At 58.4% G+C, this 27,697-nt stretch overlaps 2 protein-coding genes across 3 annotated transcripts; both read left to right on the top strand.

The window, feature by feature from the left end:
- The first annotated feature begins 6,386 nt into the window (after nt 1-6,386).
- Nucleotides 6,387-11,748, top strand: LOC309817033 (uncharacterized protein). Of its 2 annotated transcripts, XM_082644942.1 has the most exons (13): nt 6,387-6,407; nt 7,268-7,297; nt 7,389-7,443; nt 8,050-8,085; nt 8,838-8,870; nt 8,975-9,028; nt 9,739-9,765; nt 9,861-9,893; nt 9,993-10,052; nt 10,172-10,204; nt 10,327-10,362; nt 11,108-11,137; nt 11,523-11,748. In XM_082644942.1, the coding sequence occupies exons 2-13, from the start codon at nt 7,283-7,285 to the stop codon at nt 11,687-11,689; spliced, it is 579 nt and encodes a 192-aa protein (XP_082501068.1). In that variant the 5' UTR covers nt 6,387-6,407; nt 7,268-7,282; the 3' UTR covers nt 11,690-11,748. The 2 variants fall into 2 exon arrangements, with proteins under 2 accessions (XP_082501068.1, XP_082501069.1); XM_082644943.1 differs by lacking the exons at nt 10,172-10,204; nt 10,327-10,362; nt 11,108-11,137.
- A 214-nt stretch (nt 11,749-11,962) lies between these two features.
- On the top strand, nt 11,963-17,697 carry GREP1 (glycine rich extracellular protein 1; the record flags this gene model as incomplete). Its single annotated transcript, XM_082644537.1, has 17 exons — nt 11,963-12,023; nt 12,456-12,488; nt 12,581-12,618; nt 14,194-14,261; nt 14,382-14,414; nt 14,627-14,659; nt 14,764-14,799; nt 15,086-15,216; nt 15,471-15,515; nt 15,796-15,837; nt 15,942-15,974; nt 16,383-16,445; nt 16,532-16,561; nt 16,647-16,706; nt 17,160-17,204; nt 17,307-17,360; nt 17,600-17,697. 17 exons carry the CDS (start codon nt 11,963-11,965, stop codon nt 17,623-17,625), a joined length of 831 nt encoding a protein of 276 aa, XP_082500663.1. The 3' UTR covers nt 17,626-17,697.
- Between the last annotated feature and the right edge of the window lie 10,000 nt (nt 17,698-27,697).

The following is a 27,697-nucleotide window of genomic DNA, read 5'->3' as shown; positions in this document are numbered from 1 at the left end:
AATTCCAAACCGGCCTCGAGGCCCCGCCCAGGAATGCCTCTTACCCCCGGTGTAGCCTATCAGAGGCGCACAGCCTGCTGGCGCTCCGCCCCAAGGTCCCTGCGTGCGCGCCTCCGACCCCGCCCCGCCAGCTCCGCGGCCGAGCGCTCTCACTGCGCAGGCGCGAAACCTTCTCTGTGCTGGCCCCGGGCGGTGGTGTCTACGCGGTGCCACCTCGAGGCTGAGGCGCCACGCTGCGTCTGATCCTGCTCTTGGGTACTCCCGCCTGGTTCCCAGGACCCCGACCGACCTCCGGACGTCGACCGACCTCCAGACCCCGGTACCGGCACCCACGGCCCTCGCTGGGCTGCCTTAGTTTTCGCATCTATAAAGGGAATGGTCACTGCGTTTCGCCCCGGAGGTGTAGCCCCAAGAGGCGTTCACTTGGGGCTGCACAGGAAGTCGCTGCCGCGGGGAACACACACACACACACACACACACACACCCCTCCACCTGCGGAACGCGCGGCTTCGTGAACCAGAAAATTCTGTCTCTTCCAGGAAGCCTCCCTGTCTCCAGGCCTCGGCCACCTCCGAGGCAGCCATTCCCATTCTTTGGATTTGAGACTTAAGCACAGCTCAAACCTCCCTCAGCCCCTTCCTGGCTGAACGACCTTGGGAAGGCCCTGGGCCTTTCTGAGCTTCGGACTAGTCTCTCCTGTAAAAATGGAGCTGATTACGCTTCCTTCACCGAGCTGGAGGTTCAAATAGCATGATCCCCTTAAATTTCTTAGCAGGGGGGTTGCTTCTTCCTCCATCGGAGGGGACATTTTATCTGTTTAACAGGATCAAGGGGAATCACTCTTCCAGGCCACCCTCCCTAGAAAGCTCCCCATCTCATCAGATCTCCTTTCCCGCCTTCTTTTCTTCTTTTTTTTTTTTTAAATAAATTTATTTTTGTATGTATTTTTGGCTGCACTGGGCCTTTGTTGCTGTGCGTGAGGTTTCTCTAGTTGCAGCGAGTGGGGGCTACTCTTCCTTGCTAGGGCTTCTCACTGCCATGGCTTCTCTTGTTGCGGAGCACAGGCTCTAGGTGCGTGGGCTACAGTAGTTGTGGCACGCAGGCTCAGTAGTTGTGGCACGCAGCCTCAGTAGTTGTGGTGCATGGGCTTAGTTGCTCCACAGCATGTGGGATCTTCCCTCACCAGGGCTGGAACCCGTGTTCCCTGCATTGGCAGGCGGATTCTTAACCGCTGCGTCACCAGGGCAGTCCCCCACCTTATTTTCATATAGCATTTATCTCTATCTGAAATTCTATCCTCTTATCAGTTTATTTGTTAATCATCTGTCTCCCCAAGTCTCTGAAAGGTCATGGACTGCAGGGCTCCCAGTTCACTGTGGTGCTTATAGCTTCAGGGAACACTCTCCACCGCATGGACCAGCGCTGAAGGGCCTGGAATCCTGGGTTAGGCCCAAGACCCAGAGCTTCTCTGGGGGCTGCAGCACCCCCTCCATGTGCCCTTCTTTGCATTAGCATATCTGGCAGCCACGGGCCAGCCCCTGTCACTCAGGCTGAATCCTTGTTAAAGACCTCAGGCTTGTCCCCAGGAGACCCCGGGAGCAGGCAGGCCCCTCTTCAGCTGCCAGCCCCTCTGCCAGCCCCATCTCCGGGATTCCTGGGCTCAGGTCCGAACGTCTAATTCACAATGACTTAAAAAATAATTTTTTAGGGACTTCCCTGGTGGCGCAGTGGTTAAGAACCTACCTGCCAATGCAGAGGACTCGGGTTCAAGCCCTGGTCTGGGAAGATCCCACATACCGCGAAGCAGCCAAGCCCATGCACCACAACTACTGAGCCTGAGCCCTAGAGCCCATGAGCCACAACTACTGAGCCTGTGTGCCACAACTACCGAAGCCCGCGCACCTAGAGTCCGTGCTCCGCAACAAGAGAAGCCACCGCAATGAGAAGCCCGTGCACTGCAATGAAGAGTAGCCCCCGCTCACCGCAACTAGAGAAAGCCTGTGTGCAGCAACAAAGACCCAACACAGCCAAAAACAAATAATAAATAAAATAAATTAAAAAAAATAATAATTTTTTAATTCACAAACATGCTTTAATATAAAGTTAAGTACAGATAGCAGGTAAGAGCATGGACCATGGATCAGGGAATTTAAGGCTCTAACCCAGCTCTGCCACACAGAAGCTGTGCAATCATGGGCAAGTTGCTTTATGTCTCTGGGCCTGTTTCCACATTTGTAAAATGAGGATAATAATAATAGTTCATACCTCCTTGGGGTGTATGAGCACTAAATGAGAAAGTGCATGTGAAAAAAGGACAGGGTCAAGCACACAGTGGGAACTTACTCACTGTTTAATAATAATAGTAACACTCCCTCGTGCATATAGTGTTTTGCAGTTTTTAAAGCACCTGCCTGGACCTAAAGGAGGCCCCTAGAGGAGACTCAGACCCAGGACCTCTGCACCCACCTGGGGGGTCACAAGGTTTGAGACCAGAGCACTTGGCAGAGGCTCGGTCCAGGAGGAAGCCCCCCAACCCCTGCCCAGGCTCTGGACTCCCCGGGTCCTGGCCGCACATCCAGGTGATAGCCAGCTTGAACCGCGCGCCCCCGTGTGACCTGTCGCAGAAATAGCACCGCGGGCCCGCCAAGACCACATTCACCACTCACCAGGGATGGGACCACAAAATTGGAATAATGTGACTTTAGAAAAGCAAGGGACTTCCCTGGTGGTGCAGTGGTTAAGAATCCTTCTGCCAATGCTGAGGACACAGGTTCGAGCCCTGGTCCGGGAAGATCCCACATGCCGCGGAGCAACTAAGCCCGTGTGCCACAACTACTGAGCCTGCGCTCTAGAACATGTGAGCCACAACTACTGAGCCCACGTGCCACAACTACTGAAGCCCACGCTCCTAAAACCTGTGCTCCGCAACAAGAGAAGCCACTGCAATGAGAAGCCCGCGGACCGCAACAAAGAGTAGCTCCTGCTCTCCACAACTAGAGAAAGCCCGCGAGCAACAACGAAGACCCAATGCAGCCAAAAATAAATAAATAAATATATTAACAAAAAAGAAAGAAAGACAAGGAAAAGACGGCCACACATGCAAACGTGGCTACCCTAACAGGAAAGAAGCGATTGTGATGGACACTTCTGTGGAGCTGGCTGTGTTCTATTTCTTGACCTCTCTGCTGGCTGCATAGGTGTTTTATAGGTACTTATTATATTGTATGTTTCTGTCTTGTGCACGCTTTGCAATGGCATAAGTTTTGTTTGTTGGTTTTGGCCATGCTGCACGGCTTGTAGGATCTTAGTTCCCCAACCAGGGATTGAACCCGGGCCCACAGGCAGTGAAAGCGCTGAGTTTTAACAACTGGACCACCAGGGAAGTCCCTGGCATAAGGTTTTAAAAAAAAATAATCTGACAGGTAGGAGAGGGAGTTAATAGAAGTCAGCTTTGCACAGTGCACGTGCTTGGGGGGTGACAGAGGTGTCCCAGAGGTGGCCAATGCAGGGATCTGGGCTGAAGCCACCAGCACCTCCCCCTCTGCCCCCCCCACACACCCTGGGCTGCACCCTTGCTGCTCGCTCCCCACAGGAGGGCCTGCACCCTGGGAGCACACTCACATGAGAGCACATGTGATGTGACTATGCCTGGGGCACCCACCTCCCCCCCCCACAGACCTACCTGTGAACAAGACCCCTCTGTTCAAGCTGGGTCCCCTCAGCCAGGCGCCCCGGCACAGCACCCCATAGGCCCACCTCCTGCCCCACCCGGCAGGTAGCCAAGACCTGGAGTCCTGGAGGCTGGACCTTTACTGGCTGCTGGGAAGGGCTCAGGGGTTGCCCCTGGCCTCAACCGCTCCTGAGAGCCAGGGGCAGCTGGGATGGTCCACTCAGGCTCCCTGGGGAGGGCTTTCCTGCCAGACCACCTGCTCTACCCCATGGCCACAGGCACCGGCTCCCTGGCCCACTTATGGACGGTGACCAAGTGGCCCATGATTAGCAGACTGGGCGCTGGGTTCAGATGCAGATCAGGTTCACATACCAGCTCCATCTGGCTGGGAGCTTGAGCAGAAATCCCACTTTCCTGAGTCTGTTCACTCTCCTCTAAAATGGGGGAGCTACTTCTTACCCCATTTTACAGATGGGGAAACAGAGGCAGAGAGAAGGGACTTGGCACAGATTTTACAACTAAGCAGCGGGGCTGGGGTTTGAGGCCAGGCAGTCCACAGGCCTCCGCCCTCTGCTCATCCACACACTTCTGGGCAGCAGCAGCCCCTGTTACCTCAGATGCCACTTCGCTGTCTGCCCACCTCGCGCCAGTCTAGGCCCAAGGTGTCTGCTTCAGACCTGGGATAGCTGAGGGCCCCCTGCACAGACCCAGACACACAGACACGTGGCCCACCCTGCAGGGCGCCAGGGAAGCTTGGCCCAGGAGGAGGCAGGCAGGGAGACTAGGAGAGGCCTCGCAGGACGTACAGTCTGGGCGCCTGCTTGGCCACTGCCAGAGGGAAAGCCAGTGCCCACCACCATTGCCCTGCTGCCTGGGTGCTGGCATGGGCCTGTGGAAAATGCCAACCAGTCTGGGGCTTTGGGCCAGCTGACTCCGCTCAGGACCAGGGCCCAGTTGGGCACCCCCGGCCCCTGCAATGCCACCACCCCGACCCCCAGCAAGGCCAGTCCCCTTAGCTTACCACCAGCCCCACCCTGGCAGGACAGCCTGAGAGCACATGGACCACTTAGAGTGGGTTGAGAGAGCCCCTGATGGAGCTAGGCCCTGGGCTACCTTTTGCCCCTAGGTGTGAGGGAACATGGCCCAGCCTCTGAATAGAGGAGCAACTTTGAGGCGCCAGAGCTGGGAGCCCAGTGCAAGGTGACAGCTGGGGTGTCAGAAGTGCAAGTTGGAGGCCCAAGGAGTGCATCGCCTAAAATGGCACAGCCCATGTCAGTAGGCTCCCTGCCAGCTGCTCACAACAGCACCACCTGCCAGGGTGGGAATCTGGGGGAGGCCAGTTGAAGAGGAGGCCAGGCGCCCGCTGGTCAGACATCTTCTGAACATGCAGCTGTGCTAAAGGCCCCTCAAGCCACCCTCTCAGCCCTCTACCTGGGCTGGGGTCCAGGCCCCAAATCCTGGCATTTCCCAGGCCTACCTCTCTGGGTCTCCTGTACTCGGCTCCCCACCAAGCCCACTGCTCCCAGGCCCCAGCTCCAGGCTCATCCGCCCACCTGAGGAATGGAGAGTGCTTACTAACCCCCAGGTACTCTTTTTGCACTCCTGCCCCCACCGCACCCTGAGCAGCTGCCCCTCCCCCAGATTCTGTCCGTAAAGTTAGAGTCAGTGCAGCTGGAGCAGAGCAGGAGATGGAGGTGAAGCTGGGAGGGACTCGTGCAGCAGTTGGGCCCTGGCTGAGCCTTTGAGAAACAGCAGGGACTCTTGGACAGGCTGAGCATGGGGTGACCCATCCCTGTGTGTCACCATCCTTCATGGAAGGGAGGCTCAGGCCCACTCTTGCAAACCCAGACTCAGCTGGGGGCAAAGGGCCGTCTCCTGGTGTGGTCACTGGGGTCTCCAGGGTTAGATGGGTTAATAGCCCAGCTCCTCTCGAGGACACGCCTGCCTGTGGGATACAGTGTTACAGTCCTGATACAGTCTGCTACACTGTTCCCTGGCCACTGTGTCTCCTTCCTGTAATATAGTAACTCATTCAGAGCCTCCCCTGCAAGCCACGCCCACATTTCTGGGCCTGGCTCACCCCCACCCCCACCCCCAGCTGTGTTTAGGCTGGGCCTGGGGTGCCTGTCTGCCCTCGCCAGCTGCTGGGGGGAGCAGCTGAGCCCTCCAGGCCTGGCGCCAGGGCCCCAGTCCCTGACAGGGGTGGAGGAGCCTGGGGGGCTAGGCGGGGGCCTGTCCCGGCTGTCAGCACCCATGATGGATGAGAGGTGAGTAGGGATGAGGCCGGCGGGGGCGGGGGTGTGCTGCCCCCTGGGGTCTGCCAGCCCAGCGGAGCCTCTGCTACTCACAGTGGGCGGAACTGGGTGTGGGCCCCCACATGGCAGAGGTGTTTAAAGGCGCAAAGGGTGGGTGCCCTCTCACTCTGCCCTCATCACGAGCGCCTGGACCTTCCCCTCCACCCTTTTCCTGCTCTGCTTGACTTCTGAAAGCCTGCACGGCGGTGAGAGCAGGCAGCAGGGCTGCTGGTGGGTCTGGGCAGCTGAAGGTGGGGCTAGGAGTGTAGGTAGAGCATTGGGCCGGATGCTGGGGCTCTAGCGAGAAGGAGGGGAGGGTCTGTGAATCTGGGCTGCGCAGGGCTTTGGGAGACTGGGGGATAGATGCCTGGGGTCCGTGCCCTGAGTCAGGACCCCCCTTCCTCCCCTAGGGCTACCTCCATTGTTTCCTGGCCTGGGGAAAGGTAAGTGGATCCTCCAGGCTCTGGGGTCAAGGAAGAGGGCCTGGTCTTCCCCTCGCAGGGGTCTGGGGGCTCTCTGGGGGAGCACCCCAGATGTTCCCTGCTCTGGGCTCCAGATCTGGGGCCCAGGAGAACACAGGGTCATGCATCTCTTCCTGGCAGGTGACCTTGTTCACGTCAGCTCAAGTGTGAGAAACAGACAGCTTGCACCCTTGGAACTGAGTTGAGATGGGGCAGAATCTCACCCCTGGGTGTGAGGACATCAGGGCTGGAGGAAGGCCTGGGGCTGGTTTTGCGGGGTGGGGGTGGGGGTCAGATTGCAACAGGAAAGGGGAAGGACATCGCTGGCAGTGACTTGAGGCAAAGGCGTGGAGGTAGGACAGGAAGGGAGGAGACAAGGCGAGTTGGGGCGGGGCCAGGGGTGAGGTGTCCGGAAGGGTCTTCCCTCCAGGGACCTGTGGGGCCTTACAGGTGGGAGAGGGGCTTCCTCCTGAGACCTGACACACCTAAGCTGCAGGAGAGAGACTTCGGGGCTGGGGGTCGAGGATGGGATTTCCAGGAAGGGAGGGGTTCAAGTAAGAATGGAGGCCAAAAAAAAAAAAAAAAAAGAATGGAGGCCAGAGGTGCAGCTGCCCCTGGAAGAGGGTACAGGGGGATCTGCTCCCAGGGGTATGACCCAGACACCTCCCTCCATGCCAGGGACTCTTCCGCTTCTCCTGCCCCTGCCACCAGTCTGCTCACCCTGCGGTGACCCCAGGGTACCTGAGGCCCAGAGAGGGGGGTGTGCTCTCTCGCTTTGCAGGGAGCATCCAGATTCAGCTCTTTGCTGGCTCTTAAGTCACCCTCTCTTCCTGACCCCACAGGCTTAGGAGGCTTGAATGGATATCCATCAGGTAAAGCTGGCTGAGGGGTGGCGGGCGGGGCAGCTCTGTGTCCTCGGAATGAGAGCAGGGCACCCAGCTTCTGGCCCCTCCTGCCCCGCAGGCTCAACTTCCCGTTTCCCCCACAGGCTACGGCCCCCGCAGTGGTCTAGGAGCAGGTAAGGCATGGGCAAATGGGATTTGGGTCTGGGGGAGGCAGCCATCTCAGAAACACTTGGGGACCACACTGCTGCACTTTCCCCCCCACCCCAGCCCCCGGTGGAGAAGCCCGCCCACCACCCTTCCTGCAGGCCTTGTCTTTTCCCCCCTACACACCGCTCTCCTGTCCCAGGAATCCATCAAGGCGCTTCTGTTGTCTCACCATGTACACGCCCCGGGGGTACAACTCTTTCCTGTCCCTGCTTGTCCCCGGTTGCCCACAGAACCCAGCTCCAGGGCGGGCAAGTCCAGCTCACTGCGAGGCCCTGGGCCAGCTCAGAGCCGAAAGAAGGAAGAAAGGGGAGTGGGCTCCCAGGAGCCAGGGCCCCTCCTGTACCCCCCACCCTTCTTGGGAAGAACGGACTGGAGCTGAGTTCTCACAGGCCCTGGCTCAGAATGGCTATGGGGTGGAGGGTGTCCTGGGTCTCTCACTGGCTCACTGGGTCTCCCCCAGGCTTCCGAGAGGGTGTTAAACCTCAGAAGCCAGGTGGGCCCTGCCTGGCCCCGGCTCTCTCTCTGTCTCCCCACCCTTCTCTCACACCCCTCACCTCTATCTCTTCTCCCAGGATTCCGCAATGGGCATGGGCTAGAAGCCCAGCCAGGTGAGTGGTGGGGCTGGGCATTGCCCCTCCCCCTGCTCCCTCCCAGACCTTGGAGCAGAGGGCAGGATTGGTGAATGATTCCAGGGGGTGAAGGGACAGACAGAGAGCCTTCAAGTTTGCTGTTTCTGGTGGGGTCCAAGGGTCCTGCACCCTCACCCCAAACCCACCCAGTTCATGGCTTCTTCTCCCCACAGGCCCTCCAGCTCCCAATGGCTAGGGAACAGGTGGAGGTGGGGCCAGGATTCTAGGGGCACCCCTGACATGGGGTCTCCTGAGACCCTCAGTTGACTCCCATCCCCCTCTCAGGCATTGGAGGGGTCGTGAAACCCCAGAAGTCGGATGAGCCTCGCCCTACCTGTCTCTCCCCATCTCTCTGCCCCGTCTCCCCAGGTGTCTCCCCAGGGTTTAGGAACGGGAATGGGCTGGGAGTCAGGGCCTTCCCAGGTGCTGCCACCCAGCCAGGTGAGGAGGTTCCAGGAAAAAGATGGGTTTGGATATGAGGGGTGGGGAGGATACAACTGGGTCTTCCCCCGGGCTCCCTCAGGGCACAACTGGTGACTCACTGGAGGCAAAGGCAAGGACCAAAACGGTTCCAGTTTTCTGGTTTGGGGAATGGAGAACAAGGGCACGCCTGCTCCACCCCTGCCTCAGCTGGGACCACAAATGCCCCCCACCTTAGCCCTCAGCTCATGGAGCCCCAGGAAGAGGCTGGATCCCTGGGGTGCCCTCATCTACTGCATCTCTCTCCCCAGGCTTTGGAAAGGGGGTGAAACCCCAGAAGCCAGGTGAGACCTGCTCCATGAACGCCCCTCTGCCCACCTCTCCATCTACCTGCCCTTTGAAGCCCCAGCCCCTCCCCCCATCCTTCCCTCTGGTTCTGTCTCCCCAGGATATGGAAATGGGCTGGGAGCTGGGGCCTTCCCAGGGCTGGGAGCCCAGGCAGGTGAGGGCACCTGGGGCACCACCCTGTGGTCCAGGGAGGGGGAAGGCGTGAACAGAGCTAGAATCAGGGAACCGGGAGAGAGTTGCGTTCTGGGGGGAGGGCAGGGGCTCAGCCTGGGAGGGGGCATGAAACCTCCGAAGTCAGGTGAGCCCTGCCCTGCCCATCTTGGCACTCTCCCCACCCATTTCTATCCTGGCCCCTTCTGCCTGCCCCAACCTGCCAGCCCACAGCCAACAGCGCCACCTCTGTGTCTGCAGGATTTGGGAGCAGAAATGGATTCAGCGTTGGTGCTTTTCCAGGGCCAGGGGGCTGCAGGGAGGGGCAGGCAAGGGGGATTCAGGGTCCCGGGCCCACATTCTTAGGGGAGGGGCCGGTAGAGGTCAGTGTCAATCTCGCTGTCACTCTCCAGGGCTGGGAGGGGGTGTAAGACCTCAGAAACCAGGTGCAGGGGAGCCCTCTCACTCTGTCCCCAGCCCTGCCACTGTGCCACCCTCCCAGGGACTGCTCCCTTCATTAGCCACTGCTGCCACTCCTCTGGCTTGAGCTGTGGTCTTGGGGAGGCTTTTCCAGACTTCCAGGCTCCTCTCTGGGCATGCTCCAGGGGAATAACTTTTGGGGGGCACAAAGGTTGTGGGGTGAGGACACCACAGGAGGTGTGGGCCCACCCAGCACGGGCTGGGCTCCAGCCTCCACCCTCCTGCTCTCCACAGGCCCCGCTCAGAACGGCCAGGGACCAGGTAGGGGAGTAGTGGGGGGAGCTGGCGGCACGTGCTTGGGTTCGGGGTTCACAGGAGCTCTAGTCTCCCTCACGGAGTCTCTGACTCTTTCTCAGGAATTGGAGGGAGCGTGAAACCTCAAAAGCCTGGTGAGCCCCACCCTGTCCCTATGTCCCTGTCCTCTGCCCCCCATCGTCCCTCCACCCCCACCCCTGCTCCCCTTACTCACTCCTGCTCTCTCTCCCCAGGACTCAGCAGCGGGAATGGGCTGGGAGCTGGGGCCTTCCCAGGAGTTGGAGCCCAGCCAGGTGAGGGCACCTGGGGTCCTAGGAAGGAGGGAGGGGGAGGGCAGAAACTTGATTTCTTGGGGGAGAATAGGGGCTGGGAGGGGTCCACATTGCATGTGGCTCAGTTCTTCTTTCCCCAGGCTTAGGAGGGGGCATGAAACCTCAGAAACCAGGTGAGACAGAGACCCTGCCCTTCCGTCCCACCATCTTAATTCTGTCCCTGTCCATCCCTGTCCTTGTCCCCATCCCAAGTCCTCCCCCAATCCACTGCTCACATACGGCTTTTCCTTTCCAGGACAGGGCATTGGCCATGGCCTGGGGGCCCAGCCAGGTGAAGATGGCTAGGGCCCAGCCTGCTGGGGGAGGGAGAGGTCACTGCCAGCCACCACTCTGGGCTCCTAACAGGGGGCCTCTTAGAAGCTCACTCATTCCACCAACTTTCCCAAGTGCCTGCCTGAGCCCGACCTTGGCTGCACACTGCAGACAGAGCCGGTCAACCCTGACCCGGCTGCAGACCCGCTGGGCCCAGTGCCCAAGACGAGACCCCCAGGTGGCTGTTGCAGGCTGTGGTCAGGCCTGGGGGGCAATCCACCAGAGGTGGAAAGCCAGAGGACACAGCCCAAGGCTGGAGGCCTGCGGGGACTTGAACTTGGCAGTGGGACACACCTTTGTGATTTTAAGCAGGGAGCAAAAGCCCTTGTTTACCTGGAGTAGGCAGGGATTGGAGAACTTGGGGAGGAGGCTGCTGGTGTTTCTGGGCGGTGGGTGGGCTGGGCTCCTGTCATCCAGAGTGGGAGCAAGGAGGAGCAAGGATGTTAAGACCCCAGGAATCTTCTGGGCCAGAGGGATGGAGGAAGGCTGGATCTGGGATCCCATCTCTCAGCCGCCTCAGTCTCCCCAGCCCTTTTCCTATCACAGGTCCCCCCAGTGAGCTCCCCACCCCTCTTGTGAACCTAGCTAGGTTGAATGGAGGGACGTGGAAGGGGAGGGCAGGGGTCCGGGTAGGCGGGGAGGCTGGGGCTCACTCTCACTTCAGTGCCATCCAGATTTCCTGTGTCACACCCACCCCCCCATAGGTCTCTCAGCTCTAAATGGCTTTGGACCAGGTAGAGAGGGGACCGGGGCTGAGTTGGGGGGGGGGTGGCGGAGACCCAAAGGTGGGGGTTTCTGGAAAGGAAAACCCCAGAAGCTAGGTGAGCCATGCTCTGCTCTGTTGGGCTCTGTCTGTCATCTCTGCATCTGTGCTCCTGATCTCTCCGGAGTCCTGAGACTCCTGATCTCTCCTGAGTCCCTGATCTCTGCTCAGGCCTCTTGCTCTGTCTCCCCAGGGTTTGGGACCGGGAATGGAGCCCAGCCGGGTGCGACCCCAGAGCTCTAGGGGCGCAGGGCTCACTGAGGGGGTGGCTGATGCAGGGGTGGAGGTGCTGTCCCTAGCTCTGAGGGGATGGGGATCCGGGTGGACTCACTGGACAGTCTCCTTCTCTTCCCCAGGCCTCGGAGGACTGAAATCTCAGAAGCCAGGTGAAACCCGCCCTCCCATCTGGCATCACACAACAAATACTCCTTCAACAAATGTCCCCAGGGCAGCCCAGCCAGGTGGGGCGGCAGGTCTTCCCGAGCCCGGGCAGCAGGAGGAGGCAGGCAGGAAAGGAGCGTGAATGTAATGGGGGCACATTCTGGGGAGGTGGAGGAGAGGCGGGGGCCCGCTGGCCGTGCCCCACTGAAAATATTGAGCTGGGGCATCTGAGAGAGAGAGGACCAGAGAGGGTACAGGCTCTGGAAATGGCTGGGGGCCATGGAGGCGGGAGCTTGTACCCAGAGCAGAGCATGTGGTTGGTGAGGGGACAGGGGACGTCAAGGTGTCCACCTTCCTGGCTGGTTGGTGTGGGTGGTGGTGGTGACACCAACCAGACTGGACCCAGGCAGCTGGGATGGCGTTCAGGCTCCACAGGGAGGCTGGACCCCAGGAGGAGGCTGAGGGCCTGGCTTGGGGTGGGGTGGTGGGGTAGAGCTAAAGGACCTTGCTTTGTGCAGGGGCCTCAGAGAGGCTGTACCCAGAGCCCCTGTCTCCTGCCCCCAGGCCCTGCAGCTCAAAATGGCTATGTAGGGCTTCCCTGGTGGTGCAGTGGTTGAGAGTCTGCCTGCCGATGCAGGGGACACGGGTTCGTGCCCCGGTCCAGGAAGATCCCACATGCCGTGGAGCGGCTGGGCCCGTGAGCCATGGTCGCTGAGCCTGCGCGTCCGGAGCCTGTGCTCCACAACGGAGAGGCCACAACAGTGAGAGGCCCGCGTACCACAAAAAAAAAAAAACAACAAAACAAACAAAATGGCTATGTAGCAGGTAGGGGCGGGCCTGCCTGGAGATGCTAGGGAGGCCTAGGGATGGGGCCAGGAGCCCTAACCTGCCCCCTGTCTCTCCACCAGGCTTTGGAGCCAGTGTGAGACCCCAGAAGCCAAGTGAGCCTTGTCCGGGCATGTCTCTCCACCTCCCCCCAAACCCTAATCTCCCCTCCCCCTATTCACACACCCGTCTCCATCTGTCCCCCCAGGATTTGGGAATAGCGCAATGGGCTGGGATCCCAGCCAGGTGAGACTGGTGGGCTCTGGGGTGTGGTCCACATCTAGGCATTCTCTCCCATCTCCCTCCCAGGCCTTCAAGAGGCAGGACTGGTGAAGGATTAAGAGGGGGTGGGGAGAGCCTCCAGGGTTCTGGCTTGGCTCTGTAGGGGGGACCACAAATCCTTGCCTCTAACTTAGCCAGGGTCCCCAACCCCCTGCTCATCCCTCCATCCCTCACAGGCCCCCCAGCTCAGAACTGAGGGGTTGGGAGAAGCTGGAGGCTGGGCGAGGAAGAGAGAGGAGGGGGCGAGGTGGCCCCCACCCAGACTCTGTTCTGAGGGTCCTCTCCTGGGCTCCTTGGAGAGGGCAGAGTTGGTAATGGAATGCAGCAGAGGAGGCTCCAAGTTTTCTGGTCCCTAAACTGGGAGGAAAGGGAAGCCCAGTTTCTGGCCTCCTGTGTTCCTCAACCTCTCCCCACGCCCCCACCTCCCGCCCATCCTCACGGGGTCTGCGGTTCCCATTGGCTATGGACCAGGTACAGGAGTGGGTGCTGGGGGCAGATGCCAGGGTTCTGGAGGAGAGGCTCAGAGGGGTGTCATGGGTCCCTTACCTGCTCCCATCTCTTTCTTCTCCAAGCATTGCTGAGGCCATGAAGCCTCAGAAGCCAGGTAAACCCTCCCTTTCTCTCTTCCCACCCTGTGATATTGTGATTTATAAGAAGAAATATGTATGTTTAATCTTCCTCACATTCCTGGCACTGTGCTCCAGAAAGCCTTGGAATTTCCTGGAGAGAGAGAGAGAGAGAGAGAAGGAGGGAGGAGGGAGGGAGGGAGAGGGATATGTCTTTTGTTATGTTAATGAGGCAACTTTTGGAAAGCCCCTAGGTCATCTGAGGGTGCGGGCTGGTTGCCAGGAGAAGCAACCATGTGATTGGAGGGTCGGAACTTTCAGTCCCACTCCATGACCTCCAGGTAGGGGAGAGGGGCTGGAGGTCAGTCACCACTGGTCAATGATTTAATCAATCATGCCTATGTAATGAAGCCTCCATAAAACCCCGAAAGAACAGGATTTGGAGAGCTTCTGGGCTGGTGAACACCTGGAAGTGCTGGGAGGGTGGCTCTTCGTGCCTTCCCACGTGCCTTGTCCCTTGCTTCTCTTTTAACTGGCTGTTCTTGAGTTATATCCTTTTATAATAAATCGATTATCTAGTAAGTAAAATGTTTCCCTGAGTTCTGTGAGCCGCTCTAGCAAATTAGTCAAACCTAAGGAGGGGGTGGTGGGAATCTCTGATCTACAACCAGTTGGTCAGAAGCACAGGTGACAACTTAGACTAGAAATTGGTGCCTGAAATGTGGGGTGGGGCTGGGGGGAGAAGTCTGAGCCTTTGACCTGTGGGATCTCATGCTGTCTCCAGGTAGACAGTGTCGGACTTGAGTTAAATTGTAGGACACCCAGATGGTGTCTGAGAATTACTTGGTGGTGTTGGAAAAACCCCAGAATTGGACTTGGTGTCAGAATTGGACCCCCCCACTTCTCTTACCCCCAGGAACTGTCTACTCCCCCCACTTTATTCTTCCTCATAACTCCCACTCTGTCTCCCCAGTTTACAGGAATGGGCTGGGAGTTGGAGCCTTCCCAGGTGAAGGGCCCCAGCCAGGTGAGGGGGGCAGGGTCAGGCCCTGCAGTTCTGGGGGGTGGGGAAGAGGGGGCACAGGGCGCACTGGGCAAAGAGGAAGAGAAGGGGCAGGGTGGGGTCCACCTGTCACTCAGCCTCTGTCTGTCTCTCCCCAGGCCTGGGAGGGGGCTTGAGCCCTCCGAAGCCAGGTGAGTCCATCCCTACCTCCTTTCTGCCCCTTCTGAAGTCTCCCCCACCCAGCCCCTGCCCTCATGCCCACACTTTCTCCCAGGATACATGCCAGGGAATGGGCTGCAGCTCCCTCCAGGGGAGCTCAGTTGTGGCCTCAGTAGGGGAGACAGAGGGCTCCTTTCTGGGGAAGGACTGGTCAGGTCTGAGGCTTCCTCTGTCTCTCCTGCAGGTCTGGGAGGGGGTTTGAAACCTCAGAAGCCAGGTGAGCCAGAGCCCTCCCCATCCCTGTCCTGCACCTCCTCCTGCTGTTCTTCCAGAACCCCCCTGCCCAATACTGTCCCTCACATCCCTGCTTTTCCTCTCCAGGATATGGCAGTGGCAATGGGCTGAGGGCCCAGCCAGGTGAGGGGACTGGGAACAGAGGGAAGTGGGGGGATATTGCTGGAAGGTGGAGGGCGAGGTGGGAAATAGCAGGAACCACATCAGGTGGCTGGGTCACCTTGTCCCCAGAGCAGATTGTGGCCCATGGGAGCTGGGCTTTTTCTTGCCTGGCCACTGTCTCCCCTGGAAGGTGTGTCTGCCCTAGAAGCCACCACAGGCGGGTGGCTTGGCCATGTGGAGGCCAGGAGGTCAGCCTGGGGGTGGCACTGGCCTGGGCTCACTGCCCCCTCCCTTCCTCCCCATCTAGGTCCCTGCAGTGGTGGGGTCCCTCCACGGCTTCTTGCCAGGCCTCCACTCCAGGGATCCCTTGCGATAAAGCAGGTGGCTGGGGCCTGAAATCCCAGCCCCCTCCCCCAGTGCAGAACAGCAAGTTCCCAGGTCAGTGCGGATGAAGGACCTGAGGGGCCCTGGTGGGTACCTGGTCCCAGGAGGGCCTGGGCCTGGCTGGGCCACTCAGAATCTCCCAGGCCTGATCTCCAGCAAGTCAGTGAGGAAAAGCCTGAACTCTGGCCCTGAGACCCCACATGACCCCCAATATGACAGCTCCCCCAGCCCCTTCCCCCATGGCAGTCTGCGGCATTCCCCACCTGCCCCACCCTGGGCTCACTCCTATCCCCTGGCTTTCCTTCTAGTACCTACTCCAGCTGTCCAGTGGGGGCTGAAACCTCAGGAAGCAGGTGTGCGTCTGCCTTCCCTGCCCCACCCCATGCCAGGTCATTCCTCCATCTCCCTTGTTCCCTGGGTCATCTCAGGTGTTCAGGTACCTTAAGGCCAGGAAGTCCCTCTCTGAGTCTACCCTTGGTATCTCTTGCTGCTTTCTTATCTCATTTCTTCTGGTTCCATTCCCTGTGGATGAGGAGAGTCCCTTCCTCCTCAGAGTCCGGAAGGTCCATACTGGGCCTCCAAGGAGTTCGGGAAAGTCTGGGTCCTCCCTGCTCATCTCCATTCCCCTCACAGGGTACCAGCCTCCGAATGGCTACAGACCAGGAGCAGAACTGGGTGAGGAGGCCCTTCGCCTGAGTTCTCCCTCCTCTCCCCTCCACCAGCCCAGGAAGCAGGGAGGTGAAACCGGCTATCTCTGACCACTGTTTCCTCTCCCCCAGGCTTTGGTGGTGGCCTCAAGCCCCAGAAAGTCGGTGAGCCCCCGCGTCCCCATCCTGGGCATGAGCTGTGTCTCCCTTACAGAGAGTGCTCCTTGTCTGTCTGTCAGTCTCTGTCCTTATCCACCCAGCAATTATGTACTATGTGCTGGACCACAGTGGTGGCCAGAGCCAGTGGGATCCTGTCTCAGGTGAGGGCAGAGTGACAGACTCAGCAGGCAGAAAGGGAAGTGCCCAGAGGGAGGGAGGGACGGCTTCCAGAAGGTGGGCTCAACTGGGTTAGCTGGATGATGGTGGGGGATTGTGGGAGGTCCTCTCTAGGCTGCCTCTGAGTCAGTCTGTCTGTCTGCCCCTCCCTGTCTCTCCATGAGCAGGTCACCCTGGCCCCCCTCATGCTGCCCCCGCCCCATCCCAACCAGCCCCTCTCCCACCGCTCTCCTGCAGGTTTTGGTTACAGGAATGGTGGTCTGGGAGCCGGGGTCTTCCCTGAGGCCCGCGCACAGCCAGGTGCCTGGGGCTGCTGGGTAGGGTGGGGTGGAGGTTTCTGGGCTCAGGGCCTGCTCCTGCCTCTGACCTTCTCTTTCCTCTTCCAGGGTTCCCTGGGACTGATGGCTTTTGGAATGGTGAGTTGGACCCAGGGGACACCGTGCAAAGGGTGGGGGAAGGGATGTCCAGGGGCAGGGCAGGAGTCAGCTGGGTCTCTTGCAGGGTATGAGAGGGCAGCAGTTGTGCGCCCCAATGTGGCTGCTCCAGCCCCTGGAGGAAATGGTAAGAAACGTTGGGGGAGCAGAGGGAACCCTAGCAAGGGTGGCAGGGACCAGGCCGAGTGGGTGAGGGGCTCTGAGACCCTGGAAGGACTGGGGCATCCTGAATGTACAACTCCGGTGAGCAGGAGTCCCAAGCCAGCTCTCCTCCTTCAGGTCAGGCCGGGGCCCCGAGGGGCTCTCCCTGGCCCTCCCTCCAGCCCTGGGGGGCCAACTTGAGGCCTAGATATGGGGCGGGAGGTGCATATCCAGAGGTCAGGAGCCAGCCAGGTAATGGGGTGTGTGGGAACGGGTCATCAGGGGTCAGGTGGCTGTGGAGAGCTAGGCTCTGGGCCCTGGGCCTAGCCGTACAGCCCACCTTATAGCCATGCAGAGATGGAGGGAGGGCACTCCTGGTGGAGGGAGTAGCAGGGGGACAGAAGGGACTCAGTGTTCTCACCTCTGCCCCTCCCCCCAGGGCCCTGTGGGCAGCTGTGGCCAGAGCTGGGCCCTGGGCCCTTAGGTGAGTGGGGGTCTCCCAGGGCCTGGGGTAAAGCTGGGGTGGGCAGGAGGACTGCGAAGTCCTCTGGTGACTGGGGTGCCCTGGCTTGTCTGTGTGCCTTAGGGGGCCCTGAGGTGAAGCGAGGCAGCAATGGCCTGATGGGAAATGGCTATGGAGGTGAGAGGGAATGCAGGGCCCCTGCCCCCACTCATCCCATGCCACCATCATTGCCCCTCCAGGCTGCACTGGGGGACACCCCCAGCCCTCGGGGGGGGACATATAGCCAGCTCTCAGGCTACCTGTGTGTGTCTGCTGGGTGACTGGCCTCAGAGGCCAGGGGAGGGAGAGGACTCATGTCCCCCAGGAGGGGAGGAGGGAGCCAGGGCTCACCACGGCCCTGCTTTGCCTCTTCCCAGGCTGCTGCCCTCTTGGGAAATGCTGAGCACCAGAGCAGATTTACTGCCCACCCTGAGCGCCTCTGTATCAGAGCCTGGTCTGCCAGGCGAGGCTGGCCAGACCCTCGGGCTTGGCCTCTGGCCTGGGGTCTCCTGTGGGCTGGAACTATCAATAAAGACAATGTGCTTCCCTGTTTGCCTCTGCGTGCTGTGTGCAGGGGATCACTGGCTGGTTTGGGGGCCAGCTGGGGGCCCCTTATTCATTCCTTCAACAAACATCAACACAGCTGTGTGCCAGGGGCTGTGCTCCAGATGGGAGAGATGTGAAAACTCAGGCCTGCCCTCGGGGAGGGGAGAATCACGTGGTCACAATCTAGCGATGGAGCCATGTCCAAGTTAGGGGACTTGTGCGTCATTTGTGTTTTAATTTATAATTAACTTATTAAAATGATCCAACTAAAAATCTCATTTTCCTTAAGCCATTATACTTGCTTCCAGACCTCATTGTATTGATTGGCCTTATAATTTGGATGTAAAACTCACTTTCACATTCTTTGATTAGTACTCAATTAGATTATAAATTTGACAGATCAGCTTCTCCCTAAATATTTAGCATGCTTTACAAGCCTGATTAATTTAATTCCCTTAGACACTTCAAATAATTACACACATAATCTACTTGATCTCTTAACAGGGTGAGGGGGTGGCGTATGTGTGTACAAATCCAAGCAGCAACTTCTTCCTAAGCACTTAAGGGGCTCTTGGAAATGAATAAATCACATATTTAATATCTCAGATTACTGAACACTTTCAAACATTTTAAAAAGCCAGTTACTAATCCAATGTCAGTAATCAGTGCTACTGGATTGCTTCGTTTTCTCATCCCATGATTATAAGTTTAATCACCCAGAAATGTGGAAGCAAATTACTCTCCTAGGCTGGGTCCAGAATGAAGGTTGCACAATTGGGGATTGATCTGCTATTCTGAACTTTGACCGAGGTCTTGGCTAGTCCTGGAACCAGTCTCTTTGAGCCTCTGTTCTGAGCTGTGCCTTCCCAAGCCTACACCTTTTGCAATCTGGTGAAGTTTTGTCTTAACTGAAGAATTCCAGCTGAATAGAGTTGATGGGATTTGGCACCCTATGAGGAACTCAGCTTGTCTTTCTGTGGCCTGATTTAGGATAACAAGTGTAGACCAAAATCTGACTGCAGTATGCACAAGGTTTTGGGTTGAACAACCTTGAGGAGGTTGTGTAAACATTATTGGAATTCCAGACTGATTTCTCTTAGCATACATCATTTAATTTGCTCTATTTGAGAATCATTATAGACTTTTGCTTTTTCACAGAAGTATTGATTCTTTAAAAATATCATCTTGGGCTTCCCTGGTGGCGCAGCGGTTGAGAGTCCACCTGCCAATGCAGGGGACACGGGTTCAAGCCCTGGTTCTGGAAGATCCCACATGCCGTGAGCAGCTAGGCTCAAGCGCCTCGGCTGCTGAACCTGTGCTCTGGAGCCCGTGAACCACAACTGCTGAGCCCACATGCTGCAACTGCTGAAGCCTGCGCACCTGGAGCCCGTGCTCCGCAGCAAGAGAGGCCACAGTGGTGGGAGGCCCGTGCACCACAACGAAGAGTGGCCCCTGCTCTCTGCAGCTGGAGAGGGCCTGTGGGCAGCAATGAAGACCCAACACAGCCAAAAATAAATTAAATAAATAAATTTATTAAAAATAAATAAATAAATCCTGGATGTCATTTCTTTTTTTTTTTTTTTTTTGTCATTTCTTTAAAAAAAAAATTATCTTGTGTTTCTCTGACCTGAGGTGTGGAATAAACCACATCATCTCTTTACTGGAGAACAGGATTAAGAGCAGCATTTGGGCACAAGGGCCACAGAGCAGACTGTCTCAGTGAGGGCAGTGGATGATATCCTTTCTAACCCACTGAGAAATGTTCTAATATATATGTTTTTAATTTATTTATTTTATTTTTGGCCGCACGGGGTATTCATTGTTGCATCCGGGCTTTCTCTAGTTGCAGCGAATGGGGGCTACTCTTTGTCGCAGTGCGCGGCGTCTCATTGCAGTGGCTTCTCTTGTTGCGGAGCAAGGGCTCTAGGCGCGCCAGCTTCAGTAGTTGTGGGTAGTTGTGGCTTGCGTGCTGTAGAGAGCAGGCTCAGTAGTTGTGGCGCCGGGGCTTAGTTGCTCCGCGACATGTGGGATCTTCCTGGACCAGGGCTCTAACCCGTGTCCCCTATATGCACAGGCGGATTCTTAACCACTGTGCCACCAGGGAAGCCCTCTAATATTGTTTTTTTTCTTTAAATAAATTTATTTATTTATTTTTGGCTGTATTGGGTCTTTGTTGCTGTGCATGGGCTTTCTCTAGTTGCGGCGAGCAGGGGCTACTCGTTGTTGTGGTGCACAGGCTTCTCATTGTGGTGGCTTCTCTTGTTGTGGAGCACAGGCTCTAGGCGCACGGGCTTCAGTAGTTGTGGCACACGGGCTCAGTAGTTGTGGCTCGCGGGCTCTAGAGAGCAGGCTCAGTAGCTATGGCGCAAGGGCTTAGTTGCTCCGTGGCATGTGGGACCTTCCCGCACCAGGGCTCGAACCCGTGTCTCCTGCATTGCCAGGCGGATTCTTAACCACTGTGCTACCAGGGAAGCCCTCTAATATGTTTTAATAAAGATTTCTATATTCCAATTTTAAATAGATTGACCATTTCTCATTTTTTCCTGATTGTCACCCATCTGTGTTGTTTACAACCGTTCTTAACAACGTTAACACAAATGCTGCATGTCAAGCTTTGCTTTTGAATTGATATCGTTTCATCTTTTCTGTAAGATCATTCAGCGGGGATTTGCGTAGATCTTGACCTACACCAGGAGCATCACTCCGGAATCCCTAAGGGCAAACCCCGCCAAAGAAAGAGATCCATACAGTCTCTTCATTGGCTGTCGTAGGGAGGGCGGGCGGGGCTGTAGAGGGGGCTGCGCGCTAATTGGACCCTCAGGCCAGTTGGGGGCGCCCACTGCTCACGCAGAGCCTGGCCTCAGGGATGGTGAGGGGTGGAGCCTGCGGCAACCCGGAATACTGTGATTGGCTGGAACTGAAGGAGGGGCGGGAAGAAGACCTTGACAGTGAGTGCTGCTGCTTCTGATTGGCTGCCAGTGACAGCTCGTGCCAGCCGGCGGGAGAAACGCACAGGTCACCGGCGCATTGGCCTTTGATTGGCTGGAGCGCGGTGGCGCACGGCTCCGATTGGCTGGGCCTCTCGCAGCGCGGCGCGTGGCCACTTGCTGGAGAAACAAGGCCTCCGCGGGCTGTTCGCGCGGGGCCCTGGCGCGGCGGTGGTGGCCAAGCTGGCGTCCCGGCTTCCTCGCTCCCGCTCGCATCCGCGGCTGGCCCGGGCCCGCGTCCACTCGCGGTTAGGCCGGGCCCGCGCATCTCTATCCCTGACCCCACCGCCTGCTCCGTCCCTGCCGCACCCGCCGCTGCCCGGACTGCCGCCCGGCCTGAGCCCCGCGCCGCCGCCGCCGCCTCCTTCGGCGCTCGCGCTGGCCGAACTGCCGCCCCTGCCCGCGCTCCCGCTGCGGCCCAAGCCGCTGGCGCCCTGGGGCCCCGGCGCCCACGCGGCGCTGCCCGACCTGCCGCCCGAGGCCTGGGCTTCCGCGCCTCCCGCCGCCGCGCTCGCCCTGCAGGGCCTGCCGCGCCTCCCCGCGCCCGCGCCGCCGCCTGCGCACCTGCCGTTGCCGCCTCTGCCCGCGACCGCGGTCGCCGCCACGCCAGGGCCTGTGGGCGCGCGCGGCCGCCCGCCACTCAACGCCGAGCCGCCCCCGCAGCCGCTGCCGCCGCTACCCGCCCGGCCCTCGCCTTTCAACCTGCCGGCGCCGCCTGCGCCGCTCGACCCCTGGCCGCTGCCCGCCTTCCCCCCGCCGCTGCCACTGCCGCCCCCGCCTCCGCACTTTTTCCTGTCGCCACCGTGCTGAAGGCCCGGCTCTCCCCGCCCCGGAGGGGCTGCGGGCGGGTGAGTTGGCAGCCCTGACTGGATTCAGGGGCTATGCCCCTCGCCGCCTTCCCCGCCGGCAGGTTCAGGGGCGTGGGTCGGAGCCCGTCTTGGGGAAGAAGGAGGGCGTGTTGGGAGCAGCCCAGCTTTGGGGGAGGAAGGAGCAAGTCTGAAAATAAGCTCGTTTGAAGATTGGGGCCATTTCTTCCATTTTTTCCTACTGTCCTACAGGAAGCCTCTTGCCTGGTCATTTGAGAATGTAACTAATTCCTGGTAGTGATAAACTGGCTGGTGATCTGGGCAGGTGGGGCTGGGAGCCCACAGCACGCGGCTTGAGGAAATGAAAACAAAATTTAAAAATACTTTTACTAGAGTACGCAAAATGTCTCATTTTCCCTTGTACAGTAAAGGGTTTGGATGCCATCGCTAAGGTCTTTCTCTGCTGAAGTTTGTATGGCTTCTTGGAAACTCAGAACCTGCCTTCCAAGTCTTAAGAAGTCAAACTTTCAGCTGAAATAGATCCTGGGGTCCCTTGGGCCTGGGCGCACGGGGAGAACAGCGGTGTTGATGGACAGTCGATACTGGGCCTTGGAACAAGAGTGTCACATTGCAAGGGCTCTGAAGTCATCCCCAAGGGACAGGAAAGCTCCCAGGGTGAGTCATGAGAGGAAGCCCCTGTTCTCTCCCCATCTTTACCACCTCCCTTCACCACCCCCCACCCCCCTTTCTCCCCAGCATGTACAACGCAGAATAAAGTTCCCTTTGTTACTCAGGTGGCTTGGGCTCAAGTAACCAGGCAGAAGTCCTATCTCAATGGGCTCTTCTACAGCAGCTCAGGAGTGGTATCAGGAAGCCAAATTGACCTTGGGAGACCTCTGAGAGCCTGGGACCTGCCAGCAAGAAAGGCAGTGTATGAGTTTCCTGAGACTGCTGCAGCAAATCACCACAAACTGGGTGGCTTAAAACAGAAATTTAGTCTCTCTTGGTTCTAGAAGCCACAAGTCCAAAATCAAGGTGTCCCAGGGCCATACTCCCTCCCAAGGCTCTAGGGGAGGATCCTTCCTTGACTCTTGCAGCTTCTGGTGGCTCCAGGTGTTCTTGGTTTGTGGCTGCATCACTCCAATCTCTGCCTCCATCTTCATATGACCTCCCTTGTAGCTGTGTCTCACATCTCCCTCTTGTTTTTCTCTTACGACACCTGTCATTGGATGTAGGGCCCACCCTAAGTCCAGAATGCTCTCACCTTGAGATCCTTAAGTACACCTGCAAAGACCCTTTTTTCAAATAAGGCCACGCTGACACGTTCCAGGGCTTGGGACTGGACATAGTGTTGGGGGCCACCATCCAATCCATACAGGCAGTGTGCTCTCTGTTGGGCTGGCCCACCTGCCACGCTGTCTTTCAGCTTCCCTAAAGCATCTGTTAGGCCCTACCCCTTGCTGAACCTGAGCCTTGGGTGCCCTTGGAGTACTCGCACAGGATCCAAAGGCGCTAGTGCCTTGATAAAGCTCTCACTGGCACAGGAAAAATAGTAGACTGACTTTCCCCTTTGCTGAATTGTGGCCGAGTCCGCATTCCTGCCAGCTTGCTGCTTCCTCTATGCTCTTTATGTCCTGTAGCCCTACCCACTCTGAGCCGAGAATCAGACAGTAAACAGGAAGGACAGGATTGAATGTGGGCTCCTAAAGAAGACAGCACTCTCAGAGCTTCAGATGGCTAACTGCTGCTGGTTGTAAGCTGACAATTACGACTGATAATAAAGTTGTTACCCAGTCAATGGAGTCGGCCCCAGTTTACAAGTGAAACTGCCATTGTGATCTTGATTAAATACTCTAGTCCCAAGTTAATACCTACAATAATACCTAAGGTGTGCAGGGCACTTGCGGCCCAGCCAGTGCCTTTGGCAACCCTGGAGGTAAGCAGGGCAGGCTTCTCCCTCTGGTTTATAGCCAGGAGACACCGGAGATTGGGCAGTCGTGACTTGCCCAGCAAGGTCCTGGGGTGGGGTTGACACCACGTCTGACCCCAGAGTTCACTGATCTGCGTGCTGCAAGTGGAGAGTACTCTTTGCTTTCTGAGACGGGGACATGGACACGGTGAAAGTGAACCCGGGTGGAGGGTGGCTTCCCGTGTAATCAGATACAGATGCTGTTCTGTGCAGAGACTTCCCCATGACGCAGGGAGCCTCGAGGAGTGGGAGGAGGAGGGGATGGCTGGCTCTGGAGGAAAGGACAGGATGCAGGGAGGATGGCTTGAGGGAAGCTCAACATGGTGGGGGGTGGCCCGGCTGGGCTGCGGGCTGCACTGCCTTCGGGGAAAGAGGCACCAGGAGGCCTAGCTTACCCTCAGGAAGCTCAGCCAGCGTTGCTGGGCAAGGAGCCGGAGGCTTTGAAGTCAGTCTGGGGTTGCATCAGGCTTGTCCTGTTTCCCACGTGTTCTCTTGGCCAAGTTCCTTAGTTCTCTGAGCTTGCTCCCTTGTCTGTAAAGTGGGGGCGTGAGTCCCTGAGAATTATTACGGGATGTCAGTGTTTCCTCTGCTCCTTTTGGTTCAGGAGCCAGGGCTTTCCACCTGCAACTTCAGGGCCTCAGGTGCCTCCCCAGGGGAACGGGCGATGCAGCCTTTGGGGTTGTTGTGCAGCCCCCATAGCTACCTCCATACCCTTCCTGGCACCATGGTGGCCACAGTCAGTTCCCCTCTTTTGTCCTGTTCCCCTGTAAGGGGAGCGAGATGGACAATAGGATTGGAGTTAACCCCCTCCCACTTCACCTCCATCTAAGCTGAGCTGCAGTCTCTTCTGCCCACCTGAGCCTCCTACCCCTCCACCCTCCCAGAGAGAACAAAGGTTAGTTTCGGTTCTGTCCCTCCCTGAAGGGGTGAGGAGGGCAAGCCCTCCTCCACTTCCTTGGTTTCCTCCCTCATTGGTACAGTGGGGAAGGTTCTCCTCCCCCACCTCTTTCCCAGGAGGTGGCGGATGAGGTGGGGCTTCCTGCGAACTCGGTAAAGTGTCATTGAGATGGTAACTACACAGTGGGGGTCCTGGCCTCTCCATTCGATAGCCTTCCAGCCCGAGTCCCAGGCCCAGCCTAGGCCCCAACTTTAACCCTTCGGTTCCCAGATCCAGCTGAATCCAGGTTGACCAGAGGACCTAAGAGAGGGCCTGGGGCCTCCCAGCCGTGGCCTGAGGAGGGCTGAGGGTGGGCAGTACATTCCTGCCCAGGTGCCCTGGGACTCTGACCTCTGCTGCCCATCCCCCCCCCCACACACACAGTGTGCCTCTCCTAGTTCTCTGACACTTTTACTCTCCGTCTAGGCTGTGGAGGAGGCGCCTTATCAAGAGGGGGAAGAGTGGGAGACAGGTGGGAGGAAGCTGAAGCTGCCCCGCCCCCGGCGGCAGGTCCGGCTGGGATTGGTTTCTGGGGGCGGCGGCGAGAGGGGTGTCTTCATCCTCTGAGCGCCCACCTCCTGTGTGGCAGTGTAGGGGTAGAGTGTAGACATGTCGGGCTGAAGAGGAAATGGGATCTAAGAAGTTCAGGGTCCTCTTAGTGCCATCTCTGGGCACCACGTTTACCTGGTGTGTGTAGTGCCCACATCAGGCCCCATCACGACGTTGGGGGGAGGGGGTTGGAGCTGCCTGTGGAACTGGTGGGCCCTTAAAGCAAGGCCCAATTGCAGACTGACCAACTGTCCCTGTCCCCCCCGACCCCCCTACACAGGACTCAGTGCTCAAACCAGGAACGTACTAGGCAAATCAGGATGAGTTGGTGACCTTATGCCCAAGGCAGGAGGCAGACTCTCTCCAGGCCTGGGAAAGGAAAACGCCCTGGGCTGAGGCTGCCCAGGATGGGAGGCCTTTTGTGTGGTTCGGTGGGCCCTCCAGAGATCCAGGCTGGCTGCCGCTCCCTGACACCTGCCTGCCCAAACCTGTGTGACTGGATTCCTGGTGGCCCCAGAGGGAGCCCACTGAAGGCTTGCCTCTATTTGCCCTTCTTCTCAACCACCCCCTACCCCCATGAAATCTGAGGCCTGGGGGCGTGAGGGGGCACTAGATGAGCTGGACAACCTGCCCAGGGTTCCCCCTGCCCATCACAGCCAGCAGGGAGCTCTGGCCGTTTCCCAGCCAGCTAGCATTAGCACCCTCCTCCCGTCTTCAGGCCGGGGGCCACCAGGTCAGCCCATACCAGTTGATCTCTGCCCCTCTCTGGGGAGGCACCCAGTGTGGAGAAAGCTCCAATCATTGGAGTCCACCTGTCAGACCCACTGGCTGGCACTGGCCTCAGTTGCTCCATTTTAGGGGGAGGGGTTCTTGTGCTTTTCTGGGGCACCCACCCCTTTGCAAATCTGATGAAGATATAAACCTCTCTTCCAAAAAATTGCTAAAACCCATTCCCAGAAGCAATGCAGCCACTTGAAATTAGAATCCTTTATAAAGGAAGCCCCACTGGGCAGGTGAGGAGGCACCTAGCACCCCTCCCCTCCCTCAGGGTCGTAGAGTGGTGCAGCGACCAGGTGTGCATTGGGGGGCCTCCCACCCCTGCCCCACAGGCCAGGTGAGCTCCAGCTTCCTCAGGAGGAGGGCGGGTGGAGAGGCTCTCCCCCGGGGGTCCTCCCCACCACCCTGGAGACTGGAATTTTCATCAGCCCCCAACTCCCTTTTCACACAAAAATCCTCAGTTCTTAGCACCCAGGGAGAGCCTTGAAGGAGCTCATGGCCTGCCCAAAATGAGGGGCTCCTGTTTGTGTGCTTCTCAAAGGGATCTTTGACCCAAGGAGGCTGAGGACCTTGACCTTCCATGAACTGGCCCCGGGTGGGGGACAGGATTTGAGCCATGGTCTGTGTGGCTTCCAGGCTGCCCCCACGAGGGGAGTCACAGGCTCTGATGGGGTCTTCAGGAGGGGTGTCTTTCCTGAGGACTGTGGGGCAGGGCTCAGGGACGCCCTCCTCTGTGGTGTCCCACTCCCCGAGGAACAGAGTTGGGTGCTAGGGCTGCACCCCCACGGAGGGCTCGCGCCCCTGCCACTCTCCCCCTTCCCCCCTCCCCCACCTGCACAACGGGCTCTTTGTCCCCGGCCCCCAGACACCCTCAGCTCAGCCCCCAGTTTCAGCAGCAGGGGTGGGGATGGCACACCTGAGCTGATGTAGAAGTTGGGGGGGTTGGTTTTCTAGGCCATTGCCTGGGTGATGCCACCTGAGCTGAGCGCCAGGCACCTGTTGCTGGGGAACAGTGTGGGCGGGGCCCCTCCCTCGGGAGCTGCCAGCGCCACCGGGCTGAGACGGGAGACAGATCAGATTCCAGAGAGTCCCCGGTTGGCGGGCAGGTGGACAGGGGCGGGGTGTGTGATACTGGGGAAGCTGGTGCGTTTGCATCACGGGGTGGCGGAGAGCAGAGACAGCGGCGGGCGGGGGACAGGAGGCTCCCCAAGATACCCTCCCACTTCTGTCCTGAGCCAGTTCCTTTATGGCCCCCATTCCTTCCTCCACAGCTGGTCCTCAGTCTCCCCATTCCTTTGTCCATGGGTTCCCACGGCATGGATGTTCTTTCTTCCCCTGTTCCATCCTGGTCATGACCCACCCCCGCACTGACCCTGAGGCCCCCATCCCATCCCCAGCCCCGCCTCCTCCCATCACTCTGGCTTCCCCAGTCTCGGCCTCTCTGCTCCTCCCCTGCCTTGGCCTTAAAACCCCGCCTGCAACCGGGAGCCAGCAGAGTCCCCAGGTGGCACCGCCAGGTGAGCTGCTCAGCGTGAACCTGCACCAACTCTGGGGACACATCTCTCTTCAGCCTGAAGGTGGGTCGGGAGGGTCCGTGCAAGCTGGGTCAGACAGCCGGTGGTGGGACCTGACTGCGGAGCAGCTGCTGGGCATCTGAGGGGCGACGGGCCCCTCGAAGGGACACCAGCCGCTCAGCTGAGCAGGACTTGAGGTTGATTTGTGTTTGTGGAGGTTCAGAGACACATCTGTGAGGGGCACGGAGTGAGAAGGTGCCTTGCCAGAGGCTCACAGATGTGAGGACTGTCTTGGTCAGAGGACGCTGACTTAACGCTCCGCACCATCGGACCCACTCCTGCAAATCATCCAGGCCTCCTAGAGTTGGGAAGACCTAACTGAGGGGACAG

This window comes from Mesoplodon mirus (assembly GCF_964341445.2).
Source record: "Mesoplodon mirus genome assembly, chromosome: 15".
Taxonomy (NCBI): domain Eukaryota; kingdom Metazoa; phylum Chordata; class Mammalia; order Artiodactyla; family Ziphiidae; genus Mesoplodon; species Mesoplodon mirus.
The sequence above is the reverse complement of the archived record's forward strand: the minus strand, read 5'-3'. Positions and strand labels throughout refer to the sequence as shown.

Bases quoted from the DNA above. Each gene is read 5' to 3' on its own strand.
- LOC309817033 (XM_082644942.1), top strand. The intron at 9,029-9,738 runs GTGAGGGCACCT...TGCTCTCCACAG, and splicing joins AGGGCTGGGAGCCCAGGCAG to GCCCCGCTCAGAACGGCCAG. The intron at 10,205-10,326 runs GTGAGACAGAGA...TTTCCTTTCCAG, and splicing joins CATGAAACCTCAGAAACCAG to GACAGGGCATTGGCCATGGC.